Source organism: Sminthopsis crassicaudata, chromosome 4 (genome assembly GCF_048593235.1).
Source record: "Sminthopsis crassicaudata isolate SCR6 chromosome 4, ASM4859323v1, whole genome shotgun sequence".
Lineage (NCBI taxonomy): Eukaryota > Metazoa > Chordata > Mammalia > Dasyuromorphia > Dasyuridae > Sminthopsis > Sminthopsis crassicaudata.
This window is the reverse complement of record NC_133620.1, coordinates 338,692,993-338,716,289: the sequence shown is the minus strand read 5'-3', so window position 1 is coordinate 338,716,289 and position 23,297 is coordinate 338,692,993. Positions and strand designations below refer to the sequence as shown.

Sequence of the window (23,297 nt, the reverse complement as noted above, 5' to 3'; positions counted from 1 at the left end):
TGTTAAGGTGATCTGAAAGTTAAATGTGGAATTAGGAAAGAGAAAGACTTCTTGATAAATGTCAAAAGCAATAATGAGAAGGAAAAGGTCGGATTTGAACTCAGATCCTCCTTAATCTTGTCACTTCTACCTTCATAATATGTCACACAGCTACCACCCTAGTTCAGATTCTCATCATCTCTCACCTGAACTAAGGTGGTAGTTGTGTGAGTAAAGAGGAGGGGGCACATACAAGAAATGTTGAATATGAGAGAGATTGTGAAGATAGAAGTGATAAGATTAGACCATAGATTGAATATTAAAAGAATAAATAACAAAACAAAAACAAGGAGCAGCTAGATGGTACAGTTGATAGAGCACCAGCATAGAGTCAGGAGGACCTGAGTTCAAATCCGGCCTTAGACATTTACTACCTGTGTGACCCTGAGCAAATCACAATCTCAATTGCTCCTCTCCCAAAAAAGAAAAGAAAAGAAAAGAAAAATGACAATAGATTGAATTTATGGGAGGAGTGAAAATTCAAGGATAATACCAGAGATTGTAAACCTGGATGATGAAAGGATGGGAGCATCCTTAACAATAAGAGGAAGATAGGAAAAAAGGAAGGGTTTGGAAGGAAAGCTAATAGGTTCTCTGGAACATGTTGAGTTTGAGGTGCCTATGGACAATCCAGTTGGAGATGTCCAAAGTGTAGTCCGTGGTGTAGGATTGGAACTCAGAAGAGAGGTCAGGGTTACATATATGGATCTTGAAATCATTTGTATAGAGCTGATAATTGAACCTAAGATCACCAAGTAGAAGTAATATTGAAGGAAAAGAGAAAGGGGTCCAGATCAGAGTTGGGGAATGGGGTGCCTTTGTTTAATGAGCATGACATAAAGATCCAGTAAAAGAGACTGAGAATTATGTTGGTAGAGGAGAACCAAGAGAGAAAAGTGCCATCAAAACCTAGAGCTGAGAGAGTATGAAAGAAAGGATGGCCAAGTGTCAAACGTTACTGGAAGTACTAGAAGAATATGGATTGAAAGATTATATTGGATGTAGTAATTAAAAGATCATTGGTAACTTGAAAGAGAGTATTTTCAATTAAGTGATAAAGTGGATGGCAAGGAATTGAAGAGTGAGAAGGGAGGAAATGGATTTATTGGACATGACTTTCCTAAGTTTTACCAAGTAGAGGAGGAGAGATACACTAAGAAAAGGGATGTACCATGACAGATAGCTATGGAGGGTGGATGTGTCAAGTAAAAGTTTCTTAAGGAACACCAGAATTGAGAAGCTTTGTAGAGGGAGGACAGACATCATGTAAATTGACAAGGATAAATGAAGAGGTTGTTATATTGTGAGCTATGTACTGAATTCTTTAAGAAAGGGAGGAGAAGTGACCAGCAGCCACTAGAATCAGTATAGGGTGATATGTCCAAATGGAGTAAATCTCAAAGGAGGCAAGGTGACTATGTAAAATTTAGTTCTGAGGAAGGTCTGGAAGTGGCAGTGAGGTACACTGGGGAGCAGGAAAGGGCCTTTTGAGGTGGGAAGATCTATGCTTCTGGCTTGAGGGGTGACCTAACATCCTAGTGGATGGCTGTATTGGATACCATCTCCAGCAGCATTGTTAGGTTATGTCAATTAAGTCATTATGGGCTTATGGGTTCTATATCTGGAAATCAGAATGTTTGGTTAGTTTTAGTTTGTGCCTCAGAAGTAGTGATAGGTATAGTTTGGGGCTGACTTCAGCTAGCCTCCTTAAGTTCCCCAAAACTAAATTTCCATAGCTCTAGTGTGTGGAGTCTGAAAGGAAGAATTACTGGGTGCAAATTTCCCTCCCCTCTCCTCCCATCCCAGGGGTCTTTTTCCACAAGGATGGGTGTCTTTGCCTATTGGCTGGACCCTGGCAGGTTTGCCTTCATCCCTGACTCCCTTCTTCATAATTGGAGGCAGTGATGCCCTGGGTCCACTTTCTCTGATCTTCTCCTTGGTGGCTGGCAGGGCTCAGTGAAAGACCAGCTGAAGGCATATGGTGCTCTAACTGAGAGTGTGACCCGTAAATACACACGGCAGATCCTTGAAGGCGTCTCCTACCTGCACAGCAATATGATTGTGCATCGAGACATCAAAGGTGAGGAAGTGGGAGGGGCAGAGGTTGGCTGCCTTTTTGGGGTATCTGGGCCTGGGCCCTCCCTTCCCATAAGATGAAATCCGGATGAAATCCTTGGTTTATGCTAGGGTTGGATGAAGGAGAAGGGCATCTCCAACACTATAGTGACTGCCTTCTTTTATCCCAGGAGCCAACATCCTCCGTGATTCTGCTGGGAATGTGAAGCTTGGGGATTTTGGGGCCAGCAAACGATTGCAGACCATCTGTATGTCAGGGACAGGGATTCGTTCCGTCACAGGCACCCCATACTGGATGAGCCCAGAGGTGATAAGTGGAGAAGGCTATGGAAGGAAAGCAGACGTGTGGTAAGTATTGGGAATGGTTCTTTCAGTTCTATGAAGAACCACCTGGGAACACCAGGTTGGACTGAGGAGAGGTGGACACCTGCTGCCCCTTCTAATCTTAGATGAAGCCCGCACACAGGCAAACTTTATTGTTTGAAACAAGAACAGGAGGGCACTAGGCCATCTCACTCCCACAACCTTCAGCCCTAGGAGAGGTCACAGGGTTAAGGACCTCACTGCACTGGATTCATTTTGTTCTCTCAGATCAGGCAGCTTTTTGTGCATCTTCCTGGTCCCATAGGACTGTAGCAAGGGAGAGATTCTCATCTCTGGTAGAGAGGAGGAGGCTGGACCCAAGTCAGCAGGACTCCAGCCCAGTGGGATGTCTGTCTGTTTCCCTCAAAAAAGTGACCTCTTTATTATTGTGAAGAACTCAGGCTGTGGAAAACATGCCTGAATTTATTAAAGAGATAAGGTCTACGTGGATGAGCTTACAAACAATAATAGACCCCCTAGCTTCCTTCTTTGATATTTTCCCAGGTGGTTTCCATTTGCTTTATTTGGAGTTAATGTTTATTCTCTGAAGAGACTAACAAGATGCAGGAAGTTATTCTTCGACTGGAAAGTTCTCAAACTTTTCCTTAGAAACTCCCTGATTTGATATCTTTTCTCCTTTTTCCTCCAAGATCAGCTTCGATGTAGAGAGTATATGTGGAGTTGAGGTCTGGGCAGTTTGTCTTTTCCAGCATTAGCACCACTTCCTGTCTCAGAGCCCTCTGTTGGCCTGTCCCTCCCAGGCCCCATTGGAGACTGCCCTCCTCCTTTTTCCAGGCCCACTACCATATGTCCTGAGAAAGATACAATGCCACTGATACAACACCTTCTTTTTCCCAGGAGCTTGGGCTGCACCGTGGTAGAGATGCTGACAGAGAAGCCTCCATGGGCAGAATACGAGGCCATGGCTGCCATCTTCAAAATTGCCACGCAGCCCACCAACCCCCAGCTCCCCTCCCACATCTCTGAGCATGGCCGGGACTTCCTGCGGCGCATCTTTGTGGAGGCCCGCCAGAGGCCTTCAGCTGAGGAACTGCTCACACACCACTTTGCACAGCTCGTGTACTGAGCTCTCGCACCACACTGATGTTGGACCTCGGCTCCCCAGGGAAAGCTCCCAGGAGGCACTTGGGGAGGCTGCTGCTTCTCCCTCCCAGCTCTACCTGCCCTAGAGCTCAGGCCGTCCTTCCCTCTGTCTATCTGTCACTCCCTTCTTCCTGGGTAGCTGCAGAGCCAGAGAAGGGTGGGCAGCCCCATGCCCATCAGATTGGAGGGAGGCCGGCATACCTGGGCTCAGAGAGGGCCATGGATATCTGGATTGCTCTGGCCTTCAGAGCTCCTCAAGTCTCTTCCCTCCCCCACACCCTCCCTCTGAGCTGCATTCCCTCGCTCTGTGTTGGGCACCGGGGCTCACGTTGGTGCTGAGGACACACTGGCTTGGAAGGATGTGAATAGTGTTATTTTAATTCAGAGTGTTACTTTGTTTCCTCTCCCAGTGTCTGGAGACACTTGAGCCTGCCGGGGCTAGCTTGGGGCAGAGTCTGCTGTTCCTCCAGAGCGGGGGTAGAGGCTGGTGCTGCCCCTGTTCCCGGGGAAGTCTCCGGGCCAGGTATGCCAATCCCACCTCGTTACCAAAGATGGACAAAATGTTCTGCTGCCTTATTCAGGGAGAGGGGCTGCCTGCCCTGCCCCAAGACGTGCACCTTCCCACCCCCTCCCTGTAGCATCCAAGAGAAGGAGCTGCTGGAGGGGAGGGGGAGTTGGAGAGATGGCATGGTCTTTGTCAATGCAATTGTCCCTATTTCACAAGACCAGCCAGGGTCCTCTCTCTAGGGTTGCTCCCTCTTTTTTGGGTTGGTGCCTCATCTCCCCTCCCCCAGGGCTGCTGTGGAGCAGAGATCCAGAGGGTAGGTTGGGCCCAGGCAGGAGCTAGAAGTGCCAGGCTGCCAGGTTCCAGCCCTTCTTGGAGAGCAGCGACCATCCCATATGCTTCTTTTTCCACTCAGGAGCGAGGGGTAGCTCAGTAGGGCCATGATAACTTGCTTTGTGAGGCTCCTGAGAGGAGCTCTTCTGCAAATCTAGGAAAAATGAAATTCCAGGATAAAATGGGTTATTGGCTCTGCTGAGAAGGCTCCACGCTGGCCTGGGGCACAGCAGGGCCATCTGTTCTCAGAGCCATCAATGCCAGCGAGGGGCCCTAGCATTTCTATGAAGTGATCCTTGGCCCTTCAGTTTCTTCCCTGGCCTTGAGGGATAAGAGCAGGAATGGGTTGGGAGGAGTAATATCTCTGAGCAGCTTAAGACAGCTGTAAATACCTCAGCCTGGGCTTTGTCCCTTCTTCCCCCCAAATGTGCCTAATGCTAAAGCCCTTCTCCAGCACTCATGTTCCTTAGAATTTGTCATTGAATGAAAAGGGAAAAATGCCAGGTTACAGGGGCTCATCTCCGGAGACAGACAGGGTGTTAGCGGTCGGCGGCTCGGTGCCCAGCCATGCCTGTCTCCCCACAGGCACCATAACAATCCAAAGCCTTCGTTGTATGTTGACGATGCACTTTTATGAATGTAGTTTCTATCGCTCTTTTTAGCCTTTTCACATCATGTAATGTGAGGCCTTGTACTTGTTAATTTATATCTCAGATCATATTTGATGGTTTTTATATATAGCAATTCTAGACTGTTACAGGTGACTATTGCCTCAAGGGAGAGAAAACGAAAGCAGCTGGTTTTGCAGAGAAATTTGCTGGTGGTTTGTGCCAAATGGTGCCTATGGGGCTTGGGCCTCTCTCTCTGTTTCCTTCCCTTTCTGCCTGCTGGGGGGCTCCTGTCCCAACCTCTGGGGCTGGTAAGACAGATGATGCTTCCCTCTTACCAACATCATCGCTGTTTCTACCCCTTGGATCTGTCCCCACCCAAGGCTTGGACTGGGGATCTTCATCCTGACCAAAGCTACTTTGTGGTGGCTTGGCTTTTCCCTCTCAGCCTCCCTTCCATAAAGAGCCTCTCACTTGAGGGAAATTCCTGCAATGAATCCTTCCTCTCCTCTCCTCCCTCAGAAAAGAAATCCTTCCCAACATAACTCTAGCCCTTTATCCAAACACTCCTTGGGAGGAAACAGAACTCGGGCACTGGCATTGATGAGACGATTCTGCATATTCCAGGTTCAGACTCTCTCTGGGGTTACATACCAACCCCACAGTAATGACCTGACAGAAAACTTTTTTAAAAATTCTGAACAAAACCCTGAAATTCTCCTCCTTACCCCTCCCCCCAAAAAACCCCCCACAACACTTGATTTTTGTGCCAAAAACTGTGGATATGCTAGCCCAACAGCCTCAGGATTGAGCTATTGCTTAATTTATTATTTTTTTATTAAATTATCCAGAAGAAAAACTGTGGGGACATAGGACTGTCCTGAGCCCTAGGAGTATCAGGTGCCCTCTGCCCCTTAGCCCTGGCCACTATGGGTTCTGCCAAAGGGCTGGGCGGCTTCATTGCTGGGTGCCACCATTTTCTCATTTAATAGAGCCTTCCTGCTCTGGGCTGCCAGCAGAGGCCCAGGACTGAGGCTGGTTCTTGGTCACCCTCTTGTGCACACGTTAGAGGAGGAGCCAAGTGTCTGAATGTGGATTGTGCAGAAGAACTTGCAGCCATAGTTTATTTTGACTATATCCCGACTGAGGGCTTGCAGTGCAAAGCCAGGCCAGTGTAGCGCGTTACCTACAATAAAAGGATCATTTATACAAGCTGGCTCCTACTCCTCTGCTTTGTGGGTAGGATAGCAGATTCGGCAAGCTCAGAGTCTCGGCCAGGGGCAACAGGGACACTTCTTGGAATGGGGGATGGTATTTATATACAGTGACATGTGGGTTTCTTCACAACTAGCCATCGTCCTAGATTTCTATGCTGCTACACCTCCTCCTCCCCATCCCTGCCAGAACTGTGGAAAAAGCACCAAGGTCACACAGAATATGGGCTGGAGCATGAGGGCTGGGGATGGGGACCTTGGGCTACCTTTCTAATCACATTTGGTAATTTTTATGAAGTTATATAGTAAGTATATAGTTTTATATATTTATATTGTAAACATAAGGGTGTCCTTTTTCAGAGGGGCAAGGGCTTAGTTATCGGGGGAGAGCACCAACCTGATATTCAGGGGCCATTTCTTTCCTAGGATCCTTCTAAGCTAATTCTCACCAGTCTGTTTCTAAGCCCAGAATGCGCAGCTCTGACCAGCATGTCTGTTCTGGCTCCCTGCTGAAAATGCAAAATGTAGCCAGAGATCCTGTGGTCTTGGGGTACCTAAGATTTTTTCCATTTCCAAGGGACCTTAGATTATGTCCTACTTCAGAAGCATTGAGTACACTTCAATGTGAGTTCCTTCTGGGTTTCCCTCACACTTAGGCATCTCCCACAATCTGCCTGGTGGTCCCTTGCATTCAGGGCAAGTTTGGAGCCATGTCTGTTCCATGTCTAGGAAACTTGTATAAAGTGATGACATCTTCCTTCCCCAGGCCTTCTCCACTCCCACCCCTCTTTTGAATCCTTACTCTGTAGTGACCAAGAGTCCCTCAATTTTAGTTGTTCTGCAATCAGGAGTTTGGGCAATAGGGTCTAAGACAGGAAAAACCCTAGACTTCCTGCCCATATTCCCCCCCTGGGAGTCCAGCTGCCCTTCTCCCCCACCCCCTTCCTTATTTACTTTTGCTGTTATCCAAGCTGTCCCTCTGCACTTCCTGTCTTAGACCCTTGTTAGAGGAACCATGTGGCCTTGAACTGCTGGGGCAGCTCCTAGAGCCATTGCTCTGGTGGACAGAAATGGGCTTTCATCTTTACCCTCTGCAGTTGCTGGGGGAGGGGGAGTAAGTGACTTCACATCAGACTAGGGTCACTACTCTGGCAAGAAAAGTAGCCCTTGCCTTTTCCTTTTTAGGCTGAAGCTAGGAGCCCCAAAGACAGAAAGTAAAAGCATTAAGAACCTTAGAGCCTTATTTTTTTTTCTTTCAGTATCTACAACTAACTTTGAAGATGACAGTAAAAGGGAAAGAGATAGGAGCAAAAGGAAGCAATAGGTGCTGGTATTGAGGCATTGTGTCTAGAATATGGAGATGAGAGTGTCCCACCAGATTCTGGCCTCCTCATCAGGTAACATCTGGAGGAGTGTGTTCTATTCTGGGCACATTTTTGGGAGGACAATGACAAAACTGGAACCCATCCAGAAAGCTGCAGCCAGAATGCTCCAAGCCCTGAAGGCAGTGACTGACCAGAAAAGGCATGAGGTACTCGATCATTCTTTTAAAGGGTCAACATATGGAAGTCCTGTTTAAGGAAAAACCTGTGGTGACTTGAGGGCGACGATTTTTTGTCTTTCCTAGTTCTCAGTATCATGTCACACGAGTAGGTTGGGTGGCTTTGAAGGGGATTGTGGGTTTCTCCCTCCTTAAACTAAAGGTGGATGACCACATCAGAGATGCTGGGTGCAGAAAGACTCCCGTTTAGGTTTTAGTTGGATTAGCGGCCCTCGGAGGGCACGTAGTACATGCTCAATTTGTCTTCTTGTGCTTGACTGCACAAGATGTGGGAAGGGGAATGAGAGTCTTCACTCTGGTCTCAGGTGCTTCTATCCAGTGTAGCCACAGGCACACACACAACCCTCTACATAGCTAGTATGTGGCACAGAAGTGGAGGTGGGAAGACAGAAGAATTCCTTGGGTAATTCTAGAGTAACTTCAATAAATGACACCATTCAAAACAGGGATCTTTTCCCCAAGAGGGTCTGTACAAACCCCAAAGGATTCCCAAACATAAGATTTCAGGTACAATGTGAACTTGATATGGGAAAAAAAGTTGCACCTTTATTTTCACTAATCTCTGAGATTTAGAATTTCCTTCAAATATTTAAAAAACATTATTTTGAGAAAGGGATCCACAGGCTTTACCAGACTGGCAAAGAGGTCCACGACACACAAAAAAGATTAAGAGCCTCTAATTTAAAAGATCATTTTGGGTTTGATGGTCCTTGGGAAGAAAGGGCATGGCCTGGTGTGGGAGTGGGGTAAAGTGTTCCCATTTTGTCTAGGTTTTAACCCTTTCTGGTCATCCTTTAAAAGGAGCTAGGGGTGTGCTAAGTCTGCACCTAAAGACCTCTCCTAGCTTTCCTCAGTCTGGTCCCAGCCCTTTGGTCAATCTCATCTCCATACCTCGGGGCCAATCACACAGACACAAAGATAGACTCTTGGGTACATGTTTAAAATAGGATCACAACAGTCAAGATGGGCACAATGGGGGGAGGGGAGCAGAAGGGGCAAAGGGAACTGGCTATTTTGGTCCCACAACCAGTCTCTGTAGTTCACAACCTTGCAAGGGTTGTTTTTAGTTCCTCTTCCCTGATTCTAGGGTGGCAAGTAATGTTTCCAGGCTCTCCCTGGGTTTAGGGCAAGGGTCTGTACCTTTAGGGACATGCCTCATGACCTCACCCAGCCCAGGCGGCATCACTGTGCTTTACTAGTCAATAGATGGCGCTCTAGCCTCTCTTCTCCCAGGTGTTTTAGGTGTAAATCAGAACCAGGATTGGACAGAGGTAGATGGGAGGGGAGAGGGGGCACGAGGCCCTCCTTGGCAGTGGGGAGCCTGGGACCCAGGAGAAGTTGGTGGGGTAGACTGACTCCCAGCTGGAGAGAAGGCACCAAGATAGGGGGAAAATCCTTCCCTGGGGCCTGCTTCTCTGAGGCCTACTGATGGAAGGGGGTATGAAATCAAACTGGAGGGCCCAAGTGGGAATGAAGTGCCCCCTGAGATAAAGAGGGATAGCACTGCACCCCCATCCCCCTACGCAGGCAAAAGACAGCAAGTTACCCCCTGTCATCACTGGACCAGTCAGAGCAGCCCCGAGTATGTCCCCCCCCCATTCAATCTTTCCCAAGCTCCTCCCCACCCCACCCCAAAAGCCCCTGGGATCAGGGATAGGCAGAAGCCGTCAGGAGGGCCTCAGGCTGTCTTGGTACCATTGGCCACTTCCTTGTGGGCCCAGAGCTCCTTGTGCTGCTTGCGGCCGAAGCCCTCGTCGTAGTTGCCTTTACTCTTAAACAGCTGCTGAAAGTGGGGTTTGCAGTAAAACTCTCCATGAAGAGCTGCGTAGCTGCCCAAACTGCAAAACAGGAGTGGGCCAGGGAGTGAGTGGGGAGGCACAAGAGGCCCCTCTTACCTTCAGCCACCCCTCACCCCGTTAAATGGAGAAGCAGCCAGCGGAGGGAGCAGGGGAGGGGGGACTCTGGCCCGGGTCCTCACCTAAGCTTGGCGTGGCAGTGCTTGCAGCAGAAGCACGAGTTGTGGAAGATCAGCTTGTCAGCCACCAGACGCTCCATGGGGTACACCGTTTTTTGGCAGGCTGCACAAGTTTCCTTCACCTGCGCCCGAAGGCTGAACGACTGGGTGAGGGGAGTGGGCACAGTATCAGCCCCTGAAAAAGGCCCCCTTCCCCCTTCCCACAGCATCGCACACGGGCCCCATCCTCACCCCCACATCTCCATCCCGAGCTAGAACCCGACACCTCTGTCCTCACCTTGGAGCGCTGCACTGTGCTGCCGCTAGGGCTGCTCTTGGCTTCCTGGGGATATAAGGGAAATTAACTAGGGCTGGTCCCGCTGCTCTTGGCATCCAAGCCTATGTCCAGTCTAAGATCTTCAGCAGCGTTCCCTCTGCCTTCCCCATCCATCTGGTTCCCAATATTTATTTTACATTTCAAGGGGCAAACCCGACTCGTCAATCCCACCATCCCGGGGTCTGGACACAGGAGCCTCTACAAACTGCCCCAATCCCCTTCCCTCCACCCTGAGGGGAAAAGCGTGGTAGCGGTAGGGATGATGATGCTGTTACCTACATGAGAGGTGGTGGCCTGGGTTGCTCCAGCATCCTGGAACATGATGAAGGCAAGGATGGGGATGGGGGAGTGCGGCCCGGAGCACTCTGCAAGGGGAAGTTTGTCAGGAGGGGATCTAGGCCCGCACCCTACTCCAGATCCGGCTCCCCTTCTACCCCATCTTGCACTCAAAGGGTGGTTCGGTAGAGGAGAGAGGGTTGTTTACAAGAGAAGCATAATCAGGGAGGTGGGGGGCTGTGGTTGGGACTTTCCCTAAGTCATTTCCTGTTGCTTTAGGTCCTACCACTTCCGCCTCCCACCCTCACCACCCTCTTCGCTCAGGCCACCCATCAGTGAAACATTGGGGTGGGGGGGGAGTGTTGAAAATGAAAAGCTGCTTGGAGAGGTGATGGGATGGAGTGAGGAGACTGAGGCAGATCGGGGCTGAAGTGCCATAGTAAAAAGTAACCCTAAGAGAGGGACCTGGAGCTGAGGTGGAAACGGGGGGCCGGGAATGGAGAAGGGATGCTTCAAACACTGTGAGAAGCCAGTGTCCTGGGGATGACCCCGCGGCGCTGTCAATCTAACAGGGATGAGAGGCAGGCACCGAGACTACGGTCCTTCCGCTCCCCGAGCTCTCAGGCTTCCTTCCTCAGGGCCCCAGCTCCTGGACAGCTCAGTCACCCTCGTCCCGTAACCCCCTCACCACTCGCACCCCATAGAGGAAGCGCTGCCAGAGTACATTCTCACGCCTCCACGCCCGGCCACGATCTTAGCCTTGCGGCCGGCTGCCTTCCCAGCCCCGGGAAGTGTTCAGCAAACTTGCCCACCCAGAGGCTCCCGGACCTCTCCCTTGCGCCCAGGACAGCCGAACCTATCCACACGCCCCAGTCCAGCCCAGCGGGAATCAGCAGACCCCCAGGGCGCCCTCCTGCTGTCCCGGAAGAGACATGTTGAGGATCCCGACTCCCCCCCCCCCACCTCCGGGAGTCCCAGACTGAGTCCCCTAACCCATCCCTGAAACCCTCCGAAGGGTATTCGAGCTGAGTCCCCACTCAGAACCCCGCGGGACCCCAAGAGGTCCAAGACTCAGCCTTCTCTTCAGCCATCCAGCTGCCATCCCCACCCCCAGACTCCTAAGATGAGCCCCTCCTCCCAACCCCGCGGCCCCGAAGAATTGCAGATCTATACCCTCCCCCATCTCGCGGCTCCCGAGGGTCTCAAGATGAGCCCCCCCTCTTGCCCCGCGGTCCTCGCGGGATCCTGAACTCAGCTCCCCCCACCCCTATCCTGTCGCCCCTTTGGGGTCCCAGATTCAGATCCCTCCCACCCCATGCTGCCGTCCTCGCGGATCTCACCCAGGCCCAGGCTGGGCCGCCACCGGGACCAGGTGGAGAGAGTCTGCTTCTCGGGGGCGGGAGGTGGCCGCAGCCGCCGACGCCTCTGGAGCCCGAGTCGCCTCCGCCTCCGCCTCCGCCGTCGCTGCCTTATCCTGGCGCTGCCCCCAGCCGGGCCCCCGCCCCCCGCCCGCCCATTGGCTCCGCGCGGCCCCGGAGCCGCCTCTGGGTCCCCCCAACCCGGCTCCCCGCCCCGCTTTGTCTCCTCGCCCGCTTTCCCTCCCTCAGACCCCCGCCTTTGTCTGCCCCCAGAGCCGGGAGGTTGGCGCCAAAGCCTCGGACCCTGTCGGCCGCCCCCCCCCCCCCCGCGCCCCGCGCCCCGCTCCTGCCCTTCTGGCTGCCTCTTTTCCGACCACGCCTGGTCTCCCCAGTCTCCACCTCGTTCCGCTCCGCGCCCCAACCTCTAACGGCCCATCGAGGTCCCCCTAAACCTCGCGCTCGTCTTCTGCTCCGGCTCCCCCCATCTTAGTCCGGCCTCGGGGCGCTTCAGCTCCAGCCAGTAGCGACCCCTCCCCCCCAGGCCTTCTCGGGCTCCATCTCTATCCACAGTCCAGTTCAGGACGCACGGGGGCAGGGAGGGAGGAGAAAGCCGAGGCCGCCAGGACAGGAACCGGGGGCACGAGAGGAAAAAAGGTCTTGTCCCCTCACGAACTCCCCAGGAGAGGGCCGCCCGTGAGTGTTGGGGACAGGACCCCGGACCCTTGTCTCTCTCCCCATCCCCCAACCAGACTTCCCAGGTTCTTTCTCGGCCTCAGTTGCCTCTTTGACTCCCCAGTGGCCCCTGAGGGCGAGATTCCCCAGGACCCCCTGCTCCGCTGTCCGGGCTGGGGCCGGGTGCAGGGCGGGACACTGGGACCTCAGGTCCCCCAGGCTGCTCAGCCTATGTCCTCGCCTTTACTGCGCTCCAAGCAAGAGGCTGGGGGGCGAATCGTTGCCTTTCTCAAAGTACCTTATTTCCTTACCAAGATCTAGGGTGACCTCGACCCTTCCTTTGACTGCCCGAAACTGAGTCAGCCAATTAATTTCCTCCACTAGCCTCGGTTTCTGCTCTTATTCTACATTCTTGGAGGTAGAGGGCGGGCCAATTCAATTAGGTAAGATAGCAAGGACACGTTTGTCTGTTTTTAATTATTGATAACTTTTTACATCAGCCCAGCTAATACCTCCCCCCTCTTAAAAAACCATCCCTTATTTTAACACATAAAACAAACAAAAAATCAAGAAAATGAAGCAAAATACTAATGCAAGTGACATGACATTATATGCAGTACTCACAGCAAGACATTCACCAGAAAAGACCAATGCATAGTCAACCATTCTGGAGAACAATTTGGAATTATCCCTAGAGGGCTATAAATTGGGCATACTCTTTGGCCCAATAATAATACTACTAACTAAGTCTGTATCCCAAAGAGGTTCCCCACCCACTACCCACCCCCTAAAAAGAAAGGAAAATGACCGATATGTCCAAAAATATTTATGGCAGATCCATTTGTGATGACAAAGAACTGGATATGGAGAGGATGCCCATCAACTGGGGTATACGATGGTGATGGAATACTGTTGTGCTTAAAAGGGAGAGCTTCAGAAAAACAAAACAACAACAACAAAAAAAAAAAAAAAAACCAGAAGATATATGAATTGTTGCAGAGTGAAATGAGCAGAACCAGGACATCATTGTACACAGTAACAGCAATAGTGTAATGAGGTTTAACTATGAGAGACTTAGCTACTCTGTTCAATATGATGATCCAAGGCAATTCAAAAAGTGCTATCCACCTCTAGAGAGAAAAAATAAAAGTATAATTTTTTTCAAATTCCTTTTCTTGTATTTTTTTTGCAACATGGTTAATACAGAAATAGGTATTTGTATCATTTCATATATATAATTGATACATAGCTTGCCTTCTAAATGGGTGGGGGAAGGGCTAGAGGAAGGGAGAGAATTTGGAATTCAAAATTTAAAAATAATGTTAAAAATAAATACTAAGTTGGGGGGAGGAGACATTCATTAAAAAAAAAAAAAAAAGATTAATGCCTTGAAGCTCTGCTAGCTTTCACCTTGGTTGTATAGTTTCTCACTATCAGCATAATCAGTGTCAGTCCTGTGAAAGTCTTGGACATTCAGTGAATTCTTCAGAATGTGGCAAGCTGAGGTGCTCCTCATCCTTACCTGTATTGATGTTCATTTCATACATCAGCAAGGCCTCTCCTGTTGTTTCTGGAAATATTTACATCCTTGGTGGAAGTCAATTATCTTATTCCATTTCTAGCAGCAGTTGCTATTCCAATCCTTTTCTTCATCCTCCTACACCACTGCTGCTCAACAGAGCTGAAGAAAATCAGTTAACAGAATCAATTGAATATAGCAAAAAATTATTTTATCTAACCTTAACTGGGTCCTTATTGCATCAAGGTAACTCTATTACTCCTTCCTAATTCATTATCTATCCCAGTCACCCTAATGATGTTTTAGCCCTCTCCCTTTCTATGTTTTACTTGAGAAGATGGAAGCCACAGAAATGAGCTTCTACTTCTTTCCTTCTCTACATCTGGAAACTCCTTGACAAAATACTTCAACTCTCTCCTTCTTCCCTCCAGTCTCTGGTAATAAAGTGTCACTTCTTACCAAGACTAACCTTTCTAACATGTGGCTTGATCCAAAACCCTCCAGTCTTTTCTAGCAGCTAGAATCATTAATCATTCCTCTTTAGTTTATTGATTCGTTTTTTGTGTCCACAAACATGCCCAAGTTTCCCTACATCCTTAAAAAACTTTCACTAGACCTTACCATGCTCTCAAGATATATCTCTCTCCTCTCTTTCATATAAAATTCCAAGGGGGGGGAGGGGAGAATCTATACTTGTTACCTCTACTTCTTTCTTCTCATTCTTTTTTTCAATTCTGCATTCTAGATTCCAAACTTCAGTACTCAACTGAGATTAAATTGTAATGGAATACTATTGTGCTATAAGAAATGAGTTCAATCATAATCTTGAAAAGGCTGAAAAGACTTGCACAAAATGATGTAGAGTGAAGTGAGCAGAACCAATAGAACATTGTATACAGTAATAGCAATGTTATTTAAGAATGATTTTAAGTAAAAAAATAAAAATAAATCATTTTAAGTGACTAAATCATTTTGACTATTATTAGTTCACAAATTGAAAACCAAGAATATATGATAAAAGATGCTATTTGCACCTAGGGAAAAAATTGATAACTATATATATATATATATAGAATAATTATATATGTATGTATATATATTATATATATATATATATATTTATTTGGTCTAATGGTAGCCATCTTTATGGTGGGAGAGGAGGAAAAAGATAAGCATATTTGGAGGGGACAGCAAATTATACATAGTATATATGTATTTGTATTTTATTATATTAATCTATTTGTATTATTTGTATGTATATTTTATTTGTGTATAGATCTTTACAGAAATGTTTATTTTGTTCCATTTTTTAAATGTTATTAATAATTTGCAAACCTGGTCATAATATATTTTGACACTCTTAACTGCTCTTTTTCCTGTGTATTCCAAGATTCTGTTATAGGTCTCTTTCACTTGGCAGTTTCATCACTACTTAAAGATTTAATTAATTTCTACATGCAAATGATTCTTTTTTTAAATTAATTTTTATAATTATAACTTTTTTTTGACAGTACATATGCATAGGTAATTTTTTTTTTACAACATTATCCCTTGTACACTCTTCTGTTCCGAATTTTTCCCCTCCTTCCCTCCACCCTCTCCCCTAGATGGCAGGCATTCCCATACATATTAAATATCTTATAGTATATCCTAGGTACAATATATATGTGCAGAACCGAATTTTGTGGTGGTTGTTGTTGCAAAGGAAGAATTGTATTCGGAAGGTAAAAATAATCTGGGAGGAAAAACAAAACAAAACCAAAAAAATGCTCACAGTTTACACTCATTTCCCAGTGTTCCTTTTCTGGATGTAGCTGATTCTGTCCATCATTGATCAACTGGAATTGGATTAGCTCTTCTCTATGTTGAAGATATCCACTTCCATCAGATACATCCTCATATAGTATCATTGTTGAAGTGTATAATGATCTCCTGGTTCTGCTCATTTCACCCAGCATCATGATGTAAGTCTCTCCAAGCCTCTCTGTATTCCTCCTGTTGGTCATTTCTTACAGAACAATAATATTCCATAACATTCATATACCATAATTTACCCAGGACATCCATTCATTTTCCAGTTTCTAGCCACTACAAAAAGGGCTGCCACAAACATTTTAGCTCATACAGGTCCCTTTCCCTTCTTTAGTATTTCCTTGGGATATAAGCCCAGTAGTAGCACTTATGCAAATGATTCTAATACCTATATATCTAGCCCAGGTCTCTCTCTCTTGAGCATCTATTGCCTATTTCCAACAGTTTGTCAAAAGTTTTAAATTTTGGGCAGCTAGACACAGCACAGCAGAAATCAGGCCTGTGAAATCAGGAGGACCTGAGTTAAAATACGGCTTCAGAAAAAAAAAAAAAAAAAAAAAAAAAAAAGCTTAAATTGAATGTCCCATTTTGAGACTTCCCCTTTTCTCTTCAGGGTAGAGCCATTCTTTCAGCCTCCCAGGTTTACAACCTCGCCATTACCCATTCCTCTCCACTCCTGCTCTGGTATCTTTCAGTTGCCCAGTCTTGCTATTTCTATAACTACATCTTTCAACTGCCTCCTCTCTACTCACATAGTCACCATGTCACCAAGCCCTCATTACTGGATTATTACAAGATCCTGCCTTGTCTTCCCTCTCCAATTCATCCTCCATGCAATTAGTCTAAATGACATTTTTGAATTAAAAGTATGAACATATCATTCCCTTAATCAATAAATTCCAATCACTCATTATTATCTGTAGAATCAGATATAAAACTCTTCTATTTGGCTTTTTTAAAAAATATTTCCCCAGGATACAAAATAAATCCACATAAATCCTCAGCATTTTTATACATTACCAACAAAATCCAACAGCAAGAGATACAACGAGAAATTCCATTAAAATAACTGCCAATAGTATAAAATATTTGGGAATCTATCTACCAAAGGAAAGTCAGGAATTATATGAGCAAAATTACAAAACACTTTCCACACAAATAAAGTCAGATTTAAATAATTGGAAAGATATTAAGTCCTCTTGGATAGGCCAAGCGAATATAATAAAGATGACAATACTCCCTAATCTATTTATTTAGTGCTATACCAATCAGACTCCCAAGAAACTATTTTAATGACCTTCTAGGTCATTAAAATAACAAAATAACAAAATTCAAATGGAAGAACAAAAGGTCGAGAATTTCAAAGGAATTAATGAAAAAAAAAAAATCAAATGAAGGTGGCCTAGCTGTACCTGATCTAAAACTATATTATAAAGCAGCAGTCACTAAAACCATTTGATATTGGCTAAGAAATAGACTAGTTGATCAGTGGAATAGATTAGGTTCACAGGACAAAATAGTGAACAACTATAGCAATCTAGTGTTTGACAAACCCAAAGATCCCAACTTTTGGGATAAGAATTCATTATTTTACAAAAACTGCTGGGAAAACTGGAAATTAGTATGGCAGAAATTAGGCATGGACCCACACTTAACACCACATACCAAGATAAGATCAAAATGGGTCCATGGTTTAGGCATAAAGAACGAGATCATAAGTAAATTAGAGGAACATAGGATAGTTTACCTCTCAGACCTGCAGAGGAGGAAGGAATTTGTGACCAAAGGAGAACTAGACATCATTATTGATCACAAAATAGAAAATTTTGATTACATCAAATTAAAAAGCTTTTGTACAAACAAAACTAATGCAAACAAGATTCAAAGGGAAGTAACAAACTGGGAAAATATTTTTACAATTAAAGGTTCTGATAAAGGCCTCATTTTCAAAATATATAGAGAAATGACTCTAATTTATAAGAAATCAAGCCATTCTCCAATTGATAAATAGTCAAAGGATATGAACAGACAATTTTCAGATGATGAAATTGAAACTATTTCCACTCATATGAAAGAGTGTTCCAAATCACTATTGATCAGAGAAATGCAAATTAAGACAACTCTGCGATACCACTACACACCTGTCAGATTGGCTAATATGACAGGAAAAAACAATGACAAATGTTGGAAGGGCTGTGGGAAAACTGGGACACTGATACATTGTTAGTGGAATTGTGAAAGATTCCAACCATTCTGGACAGCAATCTGGAATTATGCCCAAAAAGTTATCAAACTATGCATACCCTTTGATCCAGCAGTGCTACTACTGGGCTTATATCCCAAAGAAATACTAAAGGGAAAGGGACTTGTATGTGCCAAAATGTTTGTGGCAGCCCTTTATGTAGTGGCTAGAAACTGGAAAACGAATGGATGCCCATCAATTGGATAATGGTTGGGTAAATTATGGTATTTGAATGGTATAGAATATTATTATTCTGTAAGAAATGGCCAGCAAGATGAATACAGAGAGGCTTGGAGAGACTTACATGAACTGATGCTGAGTGAAATGAGCAGAACCAGGAGGTCATTATACACTTCAACAATGATACTGTATGAGGATGTATCCTGATGGAAGTGGATATCTTCAACAAAGAGAAGATCTAATTAAGTTCCAATTGATCAATGATGGACAGAATCAACTATACCCAGAGAAGGAATACTGGGAAATTAGTGTAAACTGTTTGCATTTTTGTTTTTCTTCCCAGATTATTTCTACCTTCTGTATCCAATTCTTCCTGTGCAACAAGAAATTTGGTTCTGCACTCATATATTGTATCTAGGATATACTATAACATATTTAATATGTATGGGACTGCCTACTATCTAGGGGAGGTGGTGGAGAGAAGGAAGGTAAAATTTGGAATAGAAGTGAGTGGAAGGGATAATGTTGTAAAAAATTACCCATTCATATGTACTGTCAAAAAAAAGTTATAATTATAAAATTAATAAAAAGCAAAGCATATAAAAAGTGCTTCCCAACCTTTTTTTTTAAAAATTATTTAAAGCTTTTTATTTACAAAGCTTATATGAGAGTAATTTTTCAACACTGACCCTTGCAAAACCTTCTGTTCCAACTTTTCTCCTCCTTCCTCTCACTTCCTTCCTTTGATGGCAGGTAGACTGATACATATTAAATATGTTAAAGCATATGTTAAATCCAACATATATATATATATATATATATACATGTATATATATACATATACATGTATATATATATATATATGTTTATACAGTTATTTTGCTGCACAAGAAAAATCAGATCTAGAAAGAAAGAAAGAAAACAAAATCCAAGCAAATAACAACAGAGTGACTGAGAATGCTATGTTGTATTCCACACTCAATTCCCATGGTCCTCTCTCTGGGTCTAGATGGCTCTCTTCATCATCAAATAAATGGAACTGGTTTGAATCATGTCATTGTTGAAGAGAGCCATTTCTTTTTTTTTTTAATTTGTTTATTTTTTTATTTTATAATTATAAAAATTTTTGACAGTATATATGCATGAGTAATTTTTTTAAATAACATTATCCCTTGTATTCATTTTTCCAAATTTTCCCCTCCCTCTCTCTATTCCCTCCCCTAGATTACAGGCAATCCCATATATTTTATGTGTGTTACAGTATAACCTAGATACAATATATGTGTGTAAATCCCATTTTCTTGTTGCACGTTAAGTATTAGATTCCAACAACTACACCCAGAGAAGGAACACTGGGAAGTGAATGTAAATTGTTAGCACTACTGTCTATCTACCCAGGTTACTTACACCTTTGGAATCTAATACTTAACGTGCAACTAGAAAATGGGATTTACACACATATATTGTATCTAGGTTATATTGTAACACATATAAAATGTATGGGATTGCCTGTCATCTAGGGAGGGAGTAGAAGGAGGGAGGGGATAATTTGGAAAAATGAATACAAGGAATAATGTTATAAAAAAATTACTCATGCATATATACTGTCAAAAAATTTATAATTATAAAATAAAAAAAAAAGTATTAGATTCCAAAGGTATAAGTAACCTGGGTAGATAGACAGTAGTGCTAACAACTTACATTCACTTCCCAGTATTCCTTTTCTGGGTGTAGTTGTTTCTGTCCATCATTGATCAACTAGAAGTGAGTTGGATCTTCTTTATGTTGAAGATATCCACTTCCATCAGAATATATGAAGAGAGCCATTTCTACCAGAATTGATCATCATATAGTATTTTTGTTGAAGTGTTCTGGTTCTGCTCATTTCACTTAGCATCAGTTCAAGCAAATCTCTCCAGGCCTTTCTGAAATCATCCTGCTGATTTTTTCTTTCAGAACATTCATATACCACAACTTACCCAACCATTCTCCAATTGATAGGCATCCATTCAATTTCCAGTTTCTTGCCACTACAAAAAAGGGCTGCCACAAACATTTTGGCACATACAGGTCCCTTTCCCTCCTTTATCTCTTCGGGATATATGCCCAGTAGAAACACTGTTGGGTCAAAGGGTATGCATAGTTTGTTAACTCTTTAGGCATAATTCCAGATTGCTTTCCAGGAAAGTTGTATCCATTCACAATTCCATCAATAATGTCCCAGTTTTCCCACATCCCCTCCAATATTCGTCATTATTTTTTCCTGTCATCTTAGCCAACGTGAGAGGTGTGTAGTGGTATCTCAGAATAGTATTAATTTGCATTTCTCTGATCAATAGTGATTTGGAATATTTTTTCATATGATGAGGAAATTAAAATTTCTTCATCTGAAATTGTTCATATCCTTTGGCCATTTATCAATTGGAGAATGGCTTGAATTCTTATAAATTTGAGTCAATTCTCTATATATTTTAGAAATAAGGCATTTATCAAAACCCTTAAATGTAAAGCTATTTCCCCACTTTGCTTCCCTTCTAATCTTGTCTGCCTTAGTTTTGTTTGTACACTTTTTAACATTTTAATATAATCAAAATTATTATTTTGTGATCAATAATGATCTCTAGTTCTTCTTTGGTCACAAATTCCTTCTTCCTGGATATCTTCAACATAAAGAAGATCCAACTCACTTCCAGTGGATCAATGATGGACAGAAATAACTACACCCAGAGATGGAACACTGGGAAGTGAATGTAAATTGTTAGCACTACTGTCTATCTACCCAGGTTACTTATACCTTCAGAATCTAATGCTTAATGTGCAACAAGAAAGTGGTATTTAGACACATATATTGTATCTAGGTTTTATTGTAACACATGTAAAATGTATGGGATTGCCTGTCATCGGGGGGAGGGAATGAAGGGAGGGGGGGATAATTTGGAAAAATGAATACAAAGGATAATATTATTTTAAAAAATTACTCATGCATATATACTGTGAAAAAAAAATCTAAATAAAATAAAATTTAAAAAAAATTCCTTCTTCCTCCACAGGTCTGTGTCAGATCCGCACTAGCTCCTACGAAGGGCTCAGAATCCTTGCCCCACATTTGGGCGCCAAAATGTAAATGTTCTGTAGTCTCTCAATTGTAATCCTTCTCTGGGAGGAGGTTTCTTTTTCTGGAAATCCTTTTCTCTGTGAGCAGGTTTCTTGGGAGGCTTTTGGAGCCTCCAGCCAGAGCGAAGGTAGAATCTCAAATCCTCTTCTTCCTGAATCCTGGCTCTGAATCTCCTCGAGCTTCCCTAAAGTTCTCCCAGGAAGTCTTGTTTTTATCCCAATCTAGACTCCATCTTTCAGACTCAATGTTCCTCTTTTTATCCTCCTAGAGAATGGGCTTGTGGGTACTCCCAGGGGCTTGTGGGAACTCCTTAGTGACCAATGAGCAAGCTCCTTTAAAGTATTCCTTCAAAGTTGTAAACTCCCTTAAAGATTTGAACTAAAGGTGTGAACTCTGAGCTAGAGAATTGCCAACTACTGACTTACCACCTAGTAAGAATCTAACATCTCCCCCTTTCTTTTGATTTAGAATATAGGGTGGTCATGATCTTGAAAAAGGTATACATAAATCCATCAATATGGGAGATATTACACATAATTACATAAATTACATTAATACATAGTAACATAACACATGCTAGAAGTGATGTAACAAATAACATGATCAAATAATCATAAATTGAGAATTTATACATGTCCATAACTCCATTGTCCATTAGTTCATGTGTAAGAAATCCAATAATTCCTGCAAGTTTTAAAGTCCTACAATAGTCTCATCTTGTGTTAGGGAATCTTTAACAGTCTTCTTATTAACCATGCTCTTTCAGTGTCAGATGTTTCTTAGATCTTCTTTGTTTTGAGGTTTTTCTCTTTTTCTGTCTTTCTCTGATGGACAAGGCAAATATGACTTGTTGGCACCCATATGATTCCTTCTTCATCTGAAGAAATACAAGCAAACCCTTTCTCCCAGGCAGTTAACCTATCTAATTTACCACTTTCTAAATCTCTTCTCATCATCTGGCAATTACATTGGAGCTGTTTGCACTGGACACTGCCCTGTTGGTTTAAAAGACCCATATTCTCCCCAAGTATAATCCATTTTCTGCTATCTTTTTGCTTTTTGGCTGACTTATCAGGTAATCCCTTTCTTCCATGTGATTACTTTTTGGCTGATAGATCACATCAGAGTACTGACTTTCTAAAGGCTCTTTGGGTATAATCTCAGTTGCCCAAGCAGCTTGATGATATTTAGAATGAGATTCTTAGGCTTCCTGAAATAAAGGAATACTGGCTAGCATAGTTAAAAGGCTATCTGCCTTTGAATTTCCATCAAAAATAAGACCTGGAAGTCCACTATGTGAGTGGACATGCAAGATATAAATCTTGCCTGGATGCTTTCTCACTTGCTCTTGAAGTTCCTTAAAGAGCTGATAAATAGGGGCAGCTAGGTGGCACAGTGGATAGAGTACCAGCCTTGAATTCAGGAGGACCTGAGTTCAAATCTGGTCTCAGACACTTAACACTTCCTATCTGTGTGACCCTGGGCAAGCCACTTAATCCCAGCCTCAGAAAAAAAAAAAAAAAAAAAAAAAGAGCTGATAAATATTAGAGGCTGCAAATTTTATTTGGGCTGTGGCAATTCTTTGTGCCACACCTATTGAATAGGCTGAAGTAGTAATTATATTTACATCTCCTGGGTAATAAGTCCCTGTTCGGGCGCCAAAATGTCAAGTCTGCCACTAGTTCCTCTGAAGGACTCAGAATAAGTTCTTGCCCCACGTTTGGGCGCCAAAATGTAAATGTTCTGTCGTCTCTCAATTGTAATCCTTCTGTGGGAGAAGGTTTCTTTTTCTGTAAATCCTTTTCTCTGTGAGCAGGTTTCTAGAGTCCTACGTTCTAATTTATAATATTATTCTTTATGTCTAGATGATTTCCACCTTATCTTAGCATACAATGTTAGGTGTAAGTCAATGCCTAGTTTCTACCATACTAGTTTCCAATTTTCCCAGGAGTTTTTATCAAATAGTGAATTCTTATCCCAAAAGCTGGGGCCATTAGTTTTGTCAAACACTAGATTGCTATAGTCATTG

General features: G+C 44.1%; 2 protein-coding genes across 4 annotated transcripts in view; one reads left to right on the top strand and one right to left on the bottom strand.

Moving 5' to 3' along the window:
- The window catches only part of MAP3K3 (mitogen-activated protein kinase kinase kinase 3), an 88,864-nt gene extending 82,624 nt beyond the window's left edge, over window positions 1-6,240 (top strand). For all 3 annotated transcript variants that reach the window (XM_074260868.1, XM_074260871.1, XM_074260867.1), the window contains exons 15-17: window positions 1,990-2,119; window positions 2,286-2,463; window positions 3,337-6,240. In XM_074260868.1, coding sequence (XP_074116969.1) covers window positions 1,990-2,119; window positions 2,286-2,463; window positions 3,337-3,565 — 537 coding nt within the window. In that variant the 3' untranslated portion in view covers window positions 3,566-6,240. The remainder of the gene's footprint in view (window positions 1-1,989; window positions 2,120-2,285; window positions 2,464-3,336) is intronic.
- A 2,087-nt stretch (window positions 6,241-8,327) lies between these two features.
- LIMD2 (LIM domain containing 2) lies at window positions 8,328-11,854 on the bottom strand. The gene is made up of 5 exons (XM_074260872.1): window positions 11,711-11,854; window positions 10,374-10,459; window positions 10,056-10,100; window positions 9,782-9,921; window positions 8,328-9,641 (listed from the first exon to the last, which is right to left on the bottom strand). Exons 2-5 carry the CDS (start codon window positions 10,413-10,415, stop codon window positions 9,482-9,484), a joined length of 387 nt encoding a protein of 128 aa, XP_074116973.1. The 5' UTR covers window positions 10,416-10,459; window positions 11,711-11,854; the 3' UTR covers window positions 8,328-9,481.
- Window positions 11,855-23,297: the final 11,443 nt, after the last annotated feature.

What these genes read in the sequence shown, in the direction of transcription:
- LIMD2 (XM_074260872.1), bottom strand. Translation starts at nt 10,415, where the DNA reads ATGTTCCAGGATGCTGGAGCAACCCAGGCCACCACCTCTCAT. An exon ending in GCACAGTGCAGCGCTCCAAG is followed by an intron (nt 9,922 to 10,055) that starts GTGAGGACAGAG and finishes CCCCTCACCCAG; the next exon opens with TCGTTCAGCCTTCGGGCGCA. An exon ending in CACTGCCACGCCAAGCTTAG is followed by an intron (nt 9,642 to 9,781) that starts GTGAGGACCCGG and finishes CCTGTTTTGCAG; the next exon opens with TTTGGGCAGCTACGCAGCTC.